Genomic DNA, 18,174 nt, shown 5'->3' with positions numbered 1-18,174 from the left:
TACAGTTGACCAGGGCAGCTCTAGCAGGGCAGAAATTTGACTAAATGACTTTTTGGAAAGGTGGCATTCTATGACGTTGGCACGTTGAAAGTCACTGAGCTCTTCAGTAAGGCAATTTAACTGCCAATGTTTGTCTATAGAGATTGCATGGCTGTGTGCTCGATATTTATACACCTATCAACAATGGGTGTGGCTGAAATAGCCGACTCCACTGTTTGGAAGGGGTGTCAACATACCTTTGTATATATAATGTGTTAGGGTATTTCTATATACTAGGGTACAAGTAAGGATTTCTTACACTGGACAACTTGTCACAGCTGTTGATAAGTCATTAAGCTATTGATAATCCTTGATAATAATCTGCAAAAAAAATGATGTAATTAAATGAAGATACATTTTTGGAATTGTATTAAAAATAACAAACAGAAAAATACATTTACATAAGTATTCAGACCCTTTACTCAGTACTTTGTTGAAGCACCTTTGGCTGTGATTACAGGCTCGAGTCTTATTGGGTATGACGCTACATGCTTGGCACACCTGTATTTTGGGGAGTTTCTCCCATTCTTCTCTGCAGATCCTCTCAAGCTCTGAAAGGTTGGATGTGGAGCGTCACTGCACAGCTATTTTCAGGTTTCTTTAGAGATATTCGATTGGGGTCAAGTCCGGGCTCTGGCTGGGCCACTCAAGGACATTCAGAGACTTTTCCCGAAGCCACCCCTGCTTTGTCTAGGCTGTGTGCTTAGGGTCGCTGTCCTGTTGGAAGATGAACCTTCGCCTCAGTCTGAGCACTCTGTAGCAGGTTTTCATCAAGGATCTCTCTGTTCTTTGCTCTGTTCATTTCTCCCTCAATCAGACTTCCAGTCCTTGCGCTGAAAAACGTTCCCACAGCATGATGCTGCCACCACCGTGCTTCACTGTAGGGATGGTGCCAGGTTTCCTACAGACGTGACGCTTGGCATTCAGGTCAGAGAGTTCAATCTTGGTTTCATCAGACCAGAGAATCTTGTTTCTCATGGTCAGAGCCCTTTAGGTGCCTTTTGCCAAACTCCAAGCGGGCTGTCATGTGCCACTCTACCCTAAAGGCCTGATTGGTGGAGTGTTGCAGAGATGGTTGTCCTTCTGTAAGGTTCTCCCATCTCCACAGAGGAATTCTGGAGCTCTGTCAGAATGACTATCGGGTTCTTGGTCACCTCCCTGACCAAGGCCCTTCTCCCCGATTGCTCAATTTGGCCGGGCTCTAGGAAGGGTCTTGGTGGTTCCAAAAGTTTTCCATTTAAACTTCTTAGGGATAGCCCCCTTTTTTTAAATGTTCACCTAAAATGACATATCCAAATCTAACTGCCTGTAGCTCAGGCCCTGAAGCAAGGATATTCATATTCTTGGTACCATTTGAAAGGAAACACTTTGAAGTTTGTGGAAGTGTGAATTAAATGTAGGAGAATATAACACGATAGATCTGGTAGAAGAAAATACAAAGAAAAAAACAATTTTCTTTTCTACCACCATCTCTCAAAATTCCAATGGTGTCCACAAGATGGCAGCATTGTATGTGCAAAGTTTCAGACGGATAACTTGAAGTATGAGCAAACTACATGACATTTAGTGTGAAGTCACACAGGTGTATTTGGGCAAATCGTGAAGGAGACATTTACATTCACATTACATTTTTCTGCAAGAATATCGTCAAATCTGTATACTTGGACTTGGAGCTTTTCCAGTATTAGTAGCCATATTATAAGTTCAACATTTGCAAAACACCCAGTTTCCATAACTTCGTAACTCTCCATATTCTTATAATTTTTGTCCAAAAGGAAAAGGCTTGCTGTCACACAAGGTTAGCACCTACATTTTGCGACAGATACGGGGTTTCCCGATACTCCCGTAAAGCCCAGCTCATTGGCTATCTAGCTCGCTTTGACCCCGATTGGCGCTTATTTGACAAAGTTACAGTCGATCAAGTGAAGACCGCCCGCGTCATTGACGTGCCATGAAGGCGTCGCTCTCGGACCAAATTTGGTGTCCTATAGGATATACTACACCCCTAATGATATAGTGAAGTCTCGTTACATTCTAGGATCTCTGAGGAATACATACGAATGTGATTTGACTGGTTGAAACAACGTTTAGGGTGAGATTTTCACGGATTCCTTTCTTTGCAAATTGAACGAGTGGAAATACAAAATCGATCGTGCACGCTATATGGACCTTTTTAGGATATGAAAAAGGATTTTATCTAACAAAACAACACTTCATGTTATCTCTGGGACCCTTTGGATGATAAGCAAGATTTCAGAATGTAAGTACACATTTCACGTTCGGAGGTTATTTCATCAAACCTATCGCGGTGAAAAAAACAGTTTTGTTGTTAGGAGCTCTACTCAAAAAATAGCATGGCATTTTTTCGCAGTAATAGCTACTGTAAATTGGACAGTGCAGTTATATTAATTATTAAGAATTTAAGCTTTCAGCCGATATAAGACACTTATATGTACCGACATTTGTTGTTTCTCTAAAATGGCGCTGCATGATTTACAACGCCTATCCCTAACATTTAAAAATGATGGAGCCCACTGTGTTGTTTGGGACCTTCAATGGTGCAGACATTTTCTGGTACCCTTCCCCAGATCTGTGCCTCCACACAATCCTGTCTCGGAGCTCTACGGACCATTCCTTCGACTTCATGGCTAGGTTTTTACTCTGACATGCAATGTCAACTGTGGGACCTTATTTAGACAGATGTTTGCCTTTCCAAATCATGTCCATTCAATTTAATTTACAACAGTTGGACTCAAATCAAGTTGTAGAAAAATCTTAAGGATGATCACTGGAAACAGGATGCAGCTGACCTCAATTTTGAGTGTCCTAGCAAAAGGTCTGAATACTTATGTAAATTTACAATCATTTCTAAAAACCTGTTTTCGCTTTGTCATTGTCGGGTATTGTGTGGAGATTGATGAGGAACAAAAATGATTTAATCTATTTTAAAATAAGGCTGTAACGTAATAAAATTTGGAAAACGTCAAGGGGTCTGAATACTTTCCGAATGCATCGTATATTTAACCCTTTATCACTGCTGCATAGCTCTTCTTCTGTACTGTATGTTGTGGCTGGCTGGGTGCTCTGCCAGGGAGGACTGGTGGGGGGACATTAGGACCAGTGGCAGTGTAGGGACTGGGGCCAGTGGGGATGTGGGCTCTCTGTAGCTTGGGGCTCCTTGGATGTTGATGAGGGGCCCTGGGACTCTTGTAGTGCCAGTTAAAGTCTTTGGGCTTGGTCTGGGTATTGGAGAGGGTCCGGTCCAGGGCAGTGTCTTTCAGGGCTTTTTGGAAAGAGACTAAATCCGTTCTTGCTGAGGTCGTAGAAGTGGTGAGGCTGGATGTCCCAGTGCATCTTTGTCAGAGGGGAACAGGCCTGTGATACTTCTGTATTGATGGTGTTGATGACTCACTGGGGAAAGTCTCTCTCTCTCTCTCTCTCTCTCTCTCTCTCTCTCTCTCTCTCTCTCTCTCTCTCTAGCTGGGAGGAGCAGGTTGATTCAGACAAATTGTCACCTTGCGTCTGCCAAGTGAGCCCACAGCCATATCAATGACACGTTACAATATTAATGATTATCATCAATAAGAAATGACAACATTAACTGCAATCTAGGCTCTAATTAGGGAAAGAGGGCATGGAAGATTTTGATGCTCCCCTTACCCCCTATTTGACGGTTTGGTTAGAACACATACAAACACTCTATCCCTCCGATCACTCTGTCCCTCCTATCACTCTATCTCTCCTATCACTCTATCCCTGCTATCATTATATCCCTCCGATCACTCTGTCCCTCCTATCACTCTATCTCTCCTATCACTCTATCCCTGCTATCATTATATCCCTCCTAACACTCTGTCCCTCCTATCACTATGTTCCTCCTATCATTATGTACCTCCTATAGCTCTATCTCTCCTATCACTCTATCCCTGCTATCATTATATCCCTCCTATCACTCTGTCCATCCTATCACTCTATCCCTACTATCACTCTATCCCTCCTATCACTATGTCCCTCCTATCACTCTATCCCTCCTATCACTCTATCCCTCCTATCACTCTATCCCTCATATCACTATGTCCCTCCTATCACTCCTATCACTCTATCCCTCCTATCACTATGTCCCTCCTATCACTCTATCCCTCCTATCACTATGTCCCTCCTATCACTCTATCCCTCCTATCACTATGTCCCTCCTATCACTCTATCCCTCCTATCACTATGTCCCTCCTATCACTCTATCCCTCCTATCACTATGTCCCTCCTATTACTCTATCCCTCCTATCACTCTATCCCTACTATCACTCTATCCTTCCTATCACTCTATCCCTCCTATCACTATGTCCCTACTATCACTCTATCCCTCCTATCACTATGTCCCTCCTATCACTCTATCCCTCCTATCACTATGTCCCTCGTATCACTCTATCCCTCCTATCACTCTATCCCTCCTATCACTCTATCCCTCCTATCACTCTATCCTTCCTATCACTATGTCCCTCCTATCACTCTATCCCTCCTATCACTATGTCCCTCCTATCACTCTATCCCTCCTATCACTCTATCCCTCCTATCACTCTATCCTTCCTATCACTATGTCCCTCCTATCACTCTATCCCTCCTATCACTATGTCCCTCCTATTACTCTATCCCTCCTATCACTCTATCCCTTCTATCACTCTATCCTTCCTATCACTATGTCCCTCCTATCACTCTATCCCTCCTATCACTCTATCCTTCCTATCACTATGTCCCTCCTATTACTCTATCCCTCCTATCACTATGTCCCTCCTATTACTCTATCCCTACTATCACTCTGTCCCTCCTATCACTAGAATGGGGAATACTCTCTCATATTTAGCATCAGCTCAAGAAACCTCCCAAGTGTGAGATACAGGAATGGGCGGTATGTGTGTGTGTGTTTCAGTTCATTGTAAGGATTTGTTTTGTATGTTTTACATAAACAATATGCAAATGAACTTTTTGGTGTTTTCTTCTTCTTTCTCATGTGTTTGTTTTTTCTTTCCTCTCCTCCCCTACTTCCCCCTCATCTTCTCCCCTCTCCCCATCTCCTCCCCTCTCCTCCCCCCACCATAAACCTGATTCAGCAGGTCAGTGACCAGGGGATGATCTATGCCTTGTATCCCTATTTCCCCCTTGTAGCCCCATCGTCCCCCGGTGTCGACTCCGCCTCTTTGCAGCGAGCAGGCAGCAACAGCGCCGGGGGAAGCAGCCACAGCGCCGGGGGAAGCTACGGTCGTGGGGGTGCCAATAACTATGCTACAGTGGGCCCAGGATATACAGCAGAGGCCTATGCTACAGACCCCTACACGGCAGACCCCTACCGTACACTGCAGTACTGCCCATCTGTAGATTCTCCTTACAGCAAGTCTGGACCAGCCCTGCCACCTGAGGGCACGCTGGCACGATCACCATCTATAGACTCCATACAGAAAGACCCAAGGTAGGATAACTCACACACACACACACACTCACACACACTCGCCCTCCCACACACAAACACTCCCAAACACACAACATCAATCACTCTTTCAATCATGCAAAGCTTTATATGTCTGTACTGTGGCGGTCACTGTCTTGTGGAGGTCACTGTCCTGTGGCGGTCACTGTCCTGTGGCGGTCACTGTCCTGTGGAGGTCACTGTCCTGTGGCGGTCACTGTCCTGTGGAGGTCACTGACCTGTGGAGGTCACTGTCCTGTGGAGGTCACTGTCCTGTGGCGGTCACTGTCCTGTGGAGGTCACTGTCCTGTGGAGGTCACTGTCCTGTGGCGGTCACTGTCTTGTGGAGGTCACTGTCCTGTGGCGGTCACTGTCCTGTGGCGGTCACTGTCCTGTGGAGGTCACTGTCATGTGGCGGTCACTGTCCTGTGGCGGTCACTGTCCTGTGGCGGTCACTGTCCTGTGGAGGTCACTGTCCTGTGGAGGTCACTGTCCTGTGGCGGTCACTGTCCTGTGGAGGTCACTGTCCTGTGGAGGTCACTGTCCTGTGGCGGTCCTTGTCCTGTGGCGGTCACTGTCCTGTGGAGGTCACTGTCCTGTGGCGGTCACTGTCCTGTGGCGGTCACTGTCCTGTGGAGGTCACTGTCCTGTGGCGGTCACTGTCCTGTGGCGGTCACTGTCCTGTGGAGGTCACTGGTCTGTGGCGGTCACTGGCCTGTGGCGGTCACTGTCCTGTGGAGGTCACTGTCCTGTGGCGGTCACTGTCCTGTGGAGAACACTGTCCTGTGGCGGTCACTGTCCTGTGGCGGTCACTGTCCTGTGGCGGTCACTGTCCTGTGGAGGTCACTGTCCTGTGGCGGTCACTGTCCTGTGGAGGTCACTGTCCTGTGGCGGTCACTGTCCTGTGGCGGTCACTGTCCTGTGGAGGTCACTGTCCTGTGGCGGTCACTGTCCTGTGGAGGTCACTGTCCTGTGTGACCTCACATATTAATCCTCTGTCAATCGATTTCAATCATCTCCAATCATCTCCACACTGTGTCTTGGGACTGTAGAGACTAGTAGGAGATCGGAGAGGTCCCCTCTGGAAGGAACTGACAGTCATGTGACCTCTCTTTCTGTGGTATTGATGGGCTAACACAGTGGAGACTGTAATTATTCTTACACAAGCACTGTTATGTACACACACAACAGAGCAACATTACTTATCCTTCCTACTATGCTGTGTTCCAGCCCAGCTTTCCTGGTGTGTTTCATCATTACCATGCATTTGTCAGTTATAAAGAGATATATTTCACATGGTTTTCATGTTCAATTCAGCATCCATCAATCTGAAGAGAGAGGGAGAGAGGTAAGGAGAGACAGAGGGAGAGAATGGATATACCACAAAGGATGTGGGTGTCAGTGTGTGTCTGTGCGTGTCTGTGCGTGTGTGTCTGTGCATGTGTGCGTGTGCGTCTGTGCGTGTGCGTGTGTGCGTGTGTGTCTGCATGTGTGTCTGTGCGTGCGTCTGTCTGTGCGTGCGTCTGTCTGTCTGTCTGTCTGTCTGTCTGTCTGTCTGTCTGTCTGTCTGTCTGTCTGTCTGTCTGTCTGTCTGTCTGTCTGTCTGTCTGTCTGTCTGTCTGTCTGTCTGTCTGTCTGTCTGTCTGTCTGTCTGTCGTGTGTGTGTGTGTGTGTGTGTGTGTGTGTGTGTGTGTGTGTGTGTGTGTGTGTGTGTGTGTGTGTGTGTGTGTGTGTGTGTGTGTGTGCCAGTGGAGAATCCTACTGAGCATTGGTGAAGTCCATAATACTGGGCTGTGGTTGTGGTAGTACTATCGACTCCCTAGAATTACACATTCAGTGTATTGTGGGAGACAGAGAGCAACACAGAGGGAAAGAGACACACACACACACAGAGAGAGAGACTGCAGAGAGAGAGACTGCAGAGAGAGAGAGAGAGAGACTGCAGAGAGAGAGAGAGAGAGAGAGAGAGAGACTGCAGAAAGAGAGAGAGAGAGACTGCAGAGAGAGAGACTGCAGAGAGAGAGAGAGAGACTGCAGAGAGAGACTGCAGAGAGAGAGAGACTGCAGAGAGAGAGATGCAGAGAGAGAGAGATAACATAGAGGAATAACAGATTTGGAACCTAATACTTACTGTGGGATACGCGTCAACAGCAACCTTGGGAAAATCCTTAACAGCAGACTCCCTGCATTTCCTCATTGAAAACAACGAACTGAGAATATGTCAAATTGGCTTTTTACTAAATTACCATACGACAGACCACGTATTCACCCTGTACATCCGAATATATATATATATATATATATATATATATATATATATATATATATATATATATATATAGGGCCATGGGGTGAGACAGGGATGCAGCTTGAGACCCACCCTCTTCAACGTATATATATATACGAATTGGCGAGGGCACTAGAATAGTCTGCAGGACCCGGCCTCTGAAGTCAAACGCCTATTGTTTCAAATCAAATTTGATTTGTCACATGCGCCAAATACAACAGTGAAATGCTTACTTACAAGCCTTTAAACAAAAATGCTTTAAGAAGCTTAAAGAAAACCAAGTGTTAAGTAAAAAATAATAAAGAGTAGCAGTAAAATAACAATAGCAGTGCTATATACAGGGGGTACCGGTACAGAGTCAATGTGGAGACTATATACAGGGGGTACCGGTACAGAATCAATGTGGAGACTATATACAGGGGGTACCGGTACAGAGTCAATGTGGAGACTATATACAGGGGGTACCGGTACAGAGTCAATGTGGAGACTATATACAGGGGGTACCGGTACAGAGTCAATGTGGAGACTATATACAGGGGGTACCGGTACAGAATCAATGTGGAGACTATATACAGGGGGTACCGGTACAGAGTCAATGTGGAGACTATATACAGGGGGTACCGGTACAGAGTCAATGTGGAGACTATATACAGGGGGTACCGGTACAGAGTCAATGTGGAGACTATATACAGGGGGGTACCGGTACAGAGTCAATGTGGAGACTCTATACAGGGGGGTACCGGTACAGAGTCAATGTGGAGACTATATACAGGGGGGTACCGATACAGATTCAATCTGGAGACTATATACAGGGGGGTACCGGTACAGAGTCAATCTGGAGACTATATATAGGGGGGTACCGGTACAGAGTTAATGTGGAGACTGTATTCAGGGGGGTACCGGTACAGAGTCCATGTGGAGACTATATACAGGGGGGTACCGGTACAGAGTCAATGTGGAGACTATATACAGGGGGGTACCGGTACAGAGTCAATGTGCTGGGGCACCGGTTAGTCGAGGTAATTGAGGTAATATGTACATGTAGGGAGAGTTAAAGTGGCTATGCATAGATAATAAACAGAGAGTAGCAGCAGCGTAAAAGAGGGGTCTGGGTAGCCCTTTGATTAGCTGTTCAGGAGTCTTATGGCTTGGGGGTAGAAGCTGTTAAGAAGCCTTTTGGACCTAGACTTGGAACTCCGGTTCCTCTTGCCGTGCGGTAGCAGAGAGAAGCAGTCCATGACTAGGGTGGCTGGAGTCTTTGACAATTTTTAGGGCCTTCCTCTGACACCGCCTGATATAGAGGTCCTGGATAGCAGGAAGCGTGGCCCCAGTGATATACTGGGCCATACGCACTACCCTCTGTAGTGCTTTGCGGTCGGAGGCCGAGCAGTTGCCATACCAGGCAGTGATGCAATCAGTCAGGATGCTCTCGATGGTGCAGCTGTAGAACCTTTTGAGGATCTGAGAACCCATGTCAAATATTTTCAGTCTCTTGAGGGGGAATAGGTGTTGTCGTGCCCTCTTCACAACTGTCTCAGTGTGTTTGGACCATGATAGTTTGTTGGTGATGTGGACACCAAGGAACTTGAAGCTCTCAACTTGCTCCACTACAGCCCCGTCAGTGAGAATGGGGGCGTGCTCAGTACTCCTTTTCCTGTAGTCCGCAATAATCTCCTTTGTTTTGATCACGTTGATGGATAGGTTGTTTTCCTGGCACCACACGGCCAGGTTTTGAACACCTATCTATAGGCTGTCTCATCGTTGTTGGTGATCAGGCCTATCATTGATGATGGTGTTGTAGTTGTGCCTGGCCATGCAGTCATGAGTGGACATGGAGTACAGGAGGGGCCTGAGCACGCACCCCTGAGAGGCCCCCGTGTTGGGCATTCACCTATAGCGAGATGAACCTAAAGAAGAGTCTCTTAAGCAAGCTGCTCCTGGGTAGGGCTGTGGCGGTCATTTGTGGTGGTCAATTGTGTCAGCCGTGATGGTCAAGCAAATAACTGCCGGTCTCACGGTAATCTACCGTTAATTAACATAAACACATTTTGCATCTCCTGGGTTCCACACATAGCCCACAAGCTACTGATGCAGACCTTTGAAACATCTACATTTTAAAAAGGCTAGTAAATCCATGTAATATAGCCTACCATCACAATAAATCCATAATTTATTTTAGACAGGTCTAAAGAAACATGATATGAAGAAGATGTAGTCTATTTTAGAAGAACAGAATAACATACTCTGAGTTGTCCTTATGTTAGCTCCTGATCTGGCCATGCCATATGGCTGTAGGATACACTAGTTCATTTAGCAGAAAAGATTTGCTTAGAATTCCGTGGCATTATTTTATTTTATTTTATAGTATCAACAATACAATTGAACGTAGCTGAATAAAATAGAAAGTATATTTTCTCCAAACGATTTGAGGGAGTGCGCACATTCTATTTTGAGAGGTTAACTCCTGTATGCTTAATTTAGAGTTATTTCTGTAACTTTAGTTGTGATGCAAATGTTGGGCTATATGTTTAGATTTTTTAATACCTTTCAAGGCTGCATGATGCGACTCTAAAAAAGTTGCATGAAAGGCATTAGCTCTGCCTTGTTTTTTGCACACTTCATCAGTCTCTCATTCACAATTCTCATTCATATGATCAGGTCTTTCTCACAGGCTACAAGTGAAGACAGACACATCGGGGACGCAACTGCGCACATCCTTATCCAATTCTGAGGTGCATATTGAAGATATTGGTAGAAATGTCCACATTTACTTTTCATCTGCCAACAAGATGAGTAGGCCTTATGAACAGCAAAAGCACTAGCCTATGTCAATTTACTATCCCGCATAGTACAAAAGTTGACCGATTCTGTTCCTTGTGATAAATACATATTCCAAACATAGTCTGGGACAGTTCTGGGATGTGATAGATCCCAAATTAATACAACTTCTAGGATAAAAAAATTGGGTTTGGGTTTTATGCAATGAGCCTGACGCAACAGATCAGAACGTTTAGCTTAAAATTTTGATGAACTGTCAGGCTATTTCTTCACATTATAAGCGCAGCAATGCTCACACGGCAGTGGGCTATAAGCATAAATGTTCCATTAGCAGGAAAACATCTTTCTCAAAAATACATGTCATTAATGTTGAGGCTAGCGGAACGTCTAGCCAATATCCAATGGAACAGCGTGGCGCGAAATACGAAAACCTCAAAAATGCAATCATTTCAATTTTTCAAACATACGACTATTTTACACAATTTTAAAGATAAGACTCTCGTTAATCTAACCACATTGTCCGATTTCAAAAAGGCTTTACAGCGAAAGAAAAACATTAGATTATGTTAGGAGAGTACATAGACCAAAATAATCACACAGCCATTTTCCAAGCAAGCATATATGTCACAAAAAAACAAAACACAGCTAAATGAAGCACTAACCTTTGATGATCTTCATCAGATGACACTCCTAGGACATTATGTTATACAATACATGCATGTTTTGTTCAATCAAGTTCATATTTATATCAAAAAACAGCTTTTTACATTGGCGTGTGATGTTCAGAAAATGTATTCCCACCGAAAACTTCCGGTGAATTTACTAAATTACTCATCATAAACGTTGACAAAATACATAACAATTATTTTAAGAATTATAGATACAGAACTCCTTTATGCAATCTCTATGTCAGATTTTAAAATAGCTTTTCGGCGAAAGCACATTTTGCAATATTCTGAGTACATAGCTCAGCCATCACGGCTAGCTATTTTGACACCCGCCAAGTTCGGAGCACACTAAACTCAGAATTAGTATTAGAAAAATTGTATTACCTTTGCTGATCTTCGTCAGAATGCACTCCCAGAACTGCTACTTCCACAAGAAATGTTGTTTTTGTTCCAAATAATCCATAGTTATGTCCAAATACCTCCATTTTGTTCATACGTTCAGGTCACTATCCAAAGGGTAATGCGTAAGCGCATTTCGAGACAAAAAAATTCAAAATGTTCCATTACCGTACTTAGAAGCATGTCAAACGCTGTTTAAAATAAAGTTTTATGGTATTTTTCTCGTAAAATAGCGATAATATTCCAACCGGACAATAGTGTATTCATTCAAAGAGGAAAAGAACAAACAGCGTGCTCGCGTGAACGAGCATATCCAATCTCTTTGTCACCAGGCAGACCACTGAGAAACTGAGCTACTATATTCTGCCCAGAGACAGGAGACGCCTCAATCCGCTTTCTGAAGGCTTTAGAGAGCCAATGGAAGCCTTAGAAAGCGCTACGTAACCCCACAGATACTGTAGTTTCGATAGAGAATCAAAAGAAGAACTACAAATTCTCAGACAGGCCACTTCCTGCTTGGAATTTTCTCAGGTTTTTTTACGTGCCATATGAGTTCTGTTATACTCACAGACACCATTCAAACAGTTTTAGAAACTTCAGAGTGTTTTCTATCAAAATCTACTAATAATATGCATATTCTCGTTTCTGGGCAAGAGTAGTAACCAGTTTAAATTGGGTACATTTTTTTCATCCGGCCATGAAAATACTGCCCCCTATCCTAAACAGGTTAATATTAGGACACTTCAGAAAAGAAAAAAAAATAGTATGCCTACAGTAGAAAGATGATGGGAACCTCCTTATTTTGTAGAGGCCATCGCTCTGTTTTCTCACACAATTGCATAGCCTATTGAAATGTTTCGCAACATGAGCTCATGGGCTCTCATGAAGTGTTTGATTTGATTTTCGATAACATTTGCATTGATGTCAGAGTGGTTAGAGGAACAATAGAGTGCTGACGTACCAGGTAGTTAACAAGTTTGGTAGGATACTAATGACCATCAGCAGAATCAGACCTTGGAGAAGCCTAATTACCGTGAACGGTCACGTGGAATTTGACTGCCATCATGACTTGTGACCGCCGGTCACCGCAACAACCCTAGTCCTGGATCTCTGTTCACAAACACAAAGAGACCCCACAGATCCCCAGAACAGCATCACAATTAGACCCAACCAAATCATGAGAAAACAAAAAGGTAGTTACTTGACACATTGGAAAGAATTAACCAAAAAACAGAGCAAACTGGAATCCTTTTTGGCCCTAAACAGAGAGTACACAGTGGCAGAATACCTGACCACTGTGACTGACCCAAAATGAAGGAAAGCTTTGACTATGTACAGACTCAGTGAGCATAGCCTTGCTATTGAGAAAGTGTGCACATTCTTTAGGCAGACCTGGCTCTCAAGAGAAGACATGCTAGGCACACGCCACATGAGGTGGAAACTGAACTGCACTTCCAAACCTCCTGCCAAATGTATAACCATATTAGAGACATATTTCCCTCAGATTTCACAGACCCACGAATAATTCGAAAACAAATCCAATTTTGATAAACTCCCATATCTACTGGGTGAAAAACCACAGAGAGAAAAAGGAGAGACAGAGGTAGAGGCTGAAAGGAGAGCGGGAGATAGTGGTAGATAGAGAGAGAAAGGATAGAGAGAGGTAGAGGCTGAAAAGAGAGAGGGAGATAGTGGTAGATAGAAAGAGAAAGGATAGAGGTAGAGGCTGAAAGTAGAGAGGGAGATAGATGGAGAATGGGGAGAGAGATAGAGAGAGGGAGATAGGGAAAGAAAGGAGAGAGGAAGATAGAGAGAGAAAGGAGATAGAGGGAGAAAGGGGAGTGGGAGATAGTGGGAGATAGAGAGAGAAATAAGTTAGAGGGAGACAGGAGAGAGGGAGATAGAGAGAGAAAGGAGAGAGTTATAGAGAGAGAAAGAAGAGAGGTGTAGGGAGAAAGAAGATAGAGAGAGATGTATAATTTTGAGAGTGAGATAGAGGGAGATAGAGAGAGAAAGGGGAGAGGGAGATGGAGAGAGTTATAGAGAGAGAAAGAAGAGAGAGATATAGAGGGAGAAAGGAGAGAGAGAGAGAGAAAGAGAGGGAGAATTTTGAGAGAGAGATAGAGGGAGAAAGGAGAGAGGGAGAGCTCTTGAATGTATTTTGCATCCTCTCTCTCTCTCTCTCTCTCTTTCTTACTAAGCCAAGGTGGCCAGAGCTGTGAGCACGACACCATTCACAGAAATATGATAGAATATGAATAGCTCTTTGTTCCTATACCACTCACATTCATTGCCCTCAGTGAAGCCTGCCTGTCAGCTTGCCACTATAGTGTGTGTGTCAGATAGTTAATGCTGTAACCTTGAGTGAACATAGGTAGGTCTGAGAGCCATATGCAATCTAAAACTGTATCCATCCAGAGTAAATATGCATGGTGAATCATATCATCTTATATAATGAATGTGTTATTAATGTCATGTAATCTAAGTGATGTGAGATGTACTGGGCCTATATCTCAGCCTGCAGCTTGTGTTGAACCCCAGACAAAGTGCCTGGTTTTGTGACCCATATGTCAGAGCGGCCCTCTGGGGCTGAAGCGTCTAGCGATGTAGTTTGTGTTTTTCTGTGTGTGTGTGTGTGTGTGTGTGTGTTCCTGTAGGCCTGTTAATGTCCTATTTAAAGGTCAAACGCTACTGTGTCGCCCCACATTACTAAACACTTCACCTAGAGGGCTACACACACACAATCAGGCATGCACAGACACACACACATACACACAGACACACGCACACACAGACAAAAACCAACGCACACAAGCACACACACACACACACACACACACACACACACACACACACACACACACACACACACACACACACACACACACACACACACACACACACACACACACACACACACACACACATATGGCAAAACATTTCTTAATCCGTAACATTGAGCTGTAACAACTATACTTTAATACACAGCCACGTTCTGCTATAACATATGGGTTCAAACCAAACCCACCCTGCTACCCACACAAACCCACCCTGCTACCCACCCAAACCCACCTTGCTACCCACCCAAACCCACCTTGCTACCCACACAAACCCACCCTGCTACCCACACAAACCCACCTTGCTACCCACACAAACCCACCCTGCTACCCACTCCAAACCCACCTTGCTACCCACCCAAACCTACCCTGCTACCCACTCCAAACCAGAGATAGTATCATCACCCAAACCCACCCTGCTACCCACTCCAAACCAGAGATAATAACATCACCTAAACGCACCCTGCTACCCACTCCACACCAGAGATGGTAACATCACCTAAACCCACCCTGCTGCCCACTCCACACCAGAGATAATAACATCACCTAAACCCACCCTGCTACCCACTCCACACCAGAGATAGTATCATCACCCAAACCCACCATGCTACCCACTCCACACCAGAGATGGTAACATCACCCCCCACCAGCACCCACCCACCCGGTGGCGTCACCCACCCCCCTGCCCCACCCACCCAGAGATGGTAACATCACCCAAACCCACCGCTCCCCCCCCCGGGGCTCACCCACCCCCCTGCCCCACCCACCCAGAGATAGTATCATCACCCAAACCCACCCTGCTACCCACTCCACACCAGAGATGGAACTCACCCACCCACCCTGCCCCACCCACCCGGCCCCCGGGGGTGAAGGTAGGCAACAACATATACGCCACTGTGAACCTCAACACGGGGACCCCTCAGGGGTGCATGCTTAGTCCTCTCCTGTACTCCCTGTTCATCCACGACTGTGTGGCATGGATGCAACACATCATTATGGAGCTGATCATGGACTACAGGAAATGGATGGCCAAGCACGCCCCCTTTCACATCGACGGGCTGTAGTGGAGCGGGTCAAGAGCTTCAAGTTCCTCTGTATTCACATCACTAAGGATCTATCATGGTCCACACACACCAACACAGTCGTGAAGAGGGCACGACAACGCCTCTTCCCTCTCAGGAGGCTGAAAGAATTTGTCATGGGCCCTCAGATCCTAAAACAATTCTACAGCTTCACCATTGAGAGCATCTTGACTGCCTGCACCACCGCATGGTATGGCAGCTGCTTGGCATCTGAGCTCAAGGCACTACAGAGGGTAGTCCGGATGGCCCAGTAGATCACTGGGGTTGAGCTTCCTGCCATTTAAGACCTATATACCAGGTGGTGTCAGAGGAAGGCCCTAAAAATTGTCAAAGACTCCAGCCACCAAAGTCATAGACTTCTCTCTGCAACCTCACGGCAAGCAATACAAATGCACCTGGAACCAATAGGACTCTAAACAGTTTCTATACCCAAGCCATAAGACTGCTAAATAGTTAGTCCGAGTAGCTATTAGGTTTACAATTTAACTATCCGCATTGACCCTCTTTTGACTTATCACATATGCTGCTGCTACTCGATATACAGTATGTACATAGCTACCTCAAATACCCCATACCCCTGCATATCAACTCGGTACTGGTACTCCCTATATATAGCCAAATTATCGTTACTCATTGTGTATCTATTTTTACTTTTATTATTAAACGTTTTACTTTCTATTGTTTGTCTGTTATATTGTTATATTTAATATTTTGTTATAACAAACCTATATTTCAAGTTGCAACCTATTTCTTTCAACAGTCAAGCTACTTATCTCCTTTGGTTAAACCTAACAAATACAAACTAATATTCCGTGTAAATACAACCCATTTTTTCATCTTGTTCCAAGTTTACTTTTTACTTTGGAATTACCTATCCAAATTTCTTCAATTGGGTTACAAGCAATTGAGTCAGTTCCCTGTAAATTAGGAAATTAAGTTTGTTCAAGTTTGTGACTTAATAATGTTTCCAAACGTATTATTTACAGCAGACCTTCACATTTAGTAACCACAATATCGTAACCAAGCAATGACTATTAGATACCGATTGACTTCCAGTCATTGCGCTAACGCTAGTTAGCATTAGCTCGTGAAACTACCTCTAACATCCTTCACACTGGACACACGAGAAATTGTATCCACAAGTTCATCTGACTCTTGGGAATTAGATATATGGCCCCATTGCCAAAATCCCCAAGCATCCCTTTAACCTAGAAACCTTATCACTCTTTAGTATCACATGCACATATGCAAGTATCGTTACAGATGCTGGCAGTGTTAAAGGTTGAGATTAAATAACGACTACAATAGACAGCAATAAATGGAATGACTCACTCTCACGGGTGGGCAAAAATATGCCCTCAAAAAGCCACGCCTTCAACTCTTCTGATAGGTAGGCTGCCACTACATTGCCATCACTGCTATTCAATGTGCATGTGCATGAGGTTTGCTGATGGCAATGTAGTGGCAGCAACCTATCAAAAGAGTTGAAGGTGTGGCTTATTGAGGGCATGGCTTTCAGTTTGTTATTTAAGAAGTTGTCATTCAATTCAAAAAATCACATCTATCTGAAACATAGCTGTTTTATTTCAGACAATTTGAATAGAATACTGATCATTCCAATCAGTAAAAGCACTTCAGATGAACATCAGCGCTGTCCCACTTTTTACAGTGTATGTGTGTGTGTGTGTGTGTGTGTGTGTGTGTGTGTGTGTGTGTGTGTGTGTGTGTGTGTGTGTGTGTGTGTGTGTGTGTGTGGTGTGTGTGTGTGTGTGTGTGTGTGTGTGTGTGTGTGCGCGTACGTGTGTGTATTTACGCATGTGATGCTGCATTTTGATTGGCTAGCGGGATCCTGACACCTTTCCGTGAGTCAGTTCAGCGAGAGGACAGTGTGTCACTGTCACTGTGTGTGTTTTCTCTGGGGAATGGTACAACACATGATCCACTGAGATCTGCAGGAGAGCTGTCATCATTATTCAGTAAGAGGGCTTGTTCAGAGCAGTGGAGGGGCTGTGTGAGTGTCGTGTACAGGGTCATATGGTTTATGTATGACTGTGGGAGACTATCTCCTCTAAGTGAAAATTGAGGCCCAATTTTGAGCTCAGTGAGCTAAGGGACATTTTATTTTAGATATAAACTATTTTGTACATTAAAAAAATACACCAAATACAAACATACTGTACACATATGAACAACAACTAACAAATGCAGACAAGCAACAACTGAATCTCCTATTTCCAGACCCACATGCTCACACCCCCATCCCAAGTGCCACACCCCCATCCCAAGTGCCACACCGCCATCTCTAGTGCCACACCCCCATCTCTAGTGCCACACCCCCATCTCTAGTGCCACACCCCCATCTCTAGTGCCACACCCCCAACTCTAGTGCCACACCCCCATCCAAAGTGCCACACCCCCATCCCTAGTGCCACACCCCCATCTCTAGTGCCACACCCCCATCCCTAGTGCCACACCCCCATCCCTAGTGCCACACCCCCATCTCTAGTGCCACATCCCCAGTGCCACACCCCCATCCCCAGTGCCACACCCCCATCTCTAGTGCCACACCCCCATCTCTAGTGCCACAGCCCCATCCCCAGTGCCACACCTTCATCTCTAGTGCCAC

General features: G+C 44.9%; 1 protein-coding gene across 1 annotated transcript in view; it reads left to right on the top strand.

Annotated features, from left to right (window-relative positions):
* The window catches only part of LOC106590590 (catenin delta-2), a 597,564-nt gene that overhangs the window by 320,336 nt on the left and 259,054 nt on the right, over positions 1–18,174 (top strand). Inside the window, exon 12 of the mRNA XM_045710617.2 lies at positions 5,200–5,500. Coding sequence (XP_045566573.1) covers positions 5,200–5,500 — 301 coding nt within the window. The remainder of the gene's footprint in view (positions 1–5,199; positions 5,501–18,174) is intronic.

This window comes from Salmo salar, chromosome 29, assembly GCF_965601325.2.
Source record: "Salmo salar chromosome 29, fSalSal1, whole genome shotgun sequence".
NCBI classification, from domain to species: Eukaryota; Metazoa; Chordata; class Actinopteri; order Salmoniformes; family Salmonidae; genus Salmo; species Salmo salar.
Note: the sequence above shows the minus strand (reverse complement) of the source record. Positions and strands in the feature narration are given on the sequence as shown.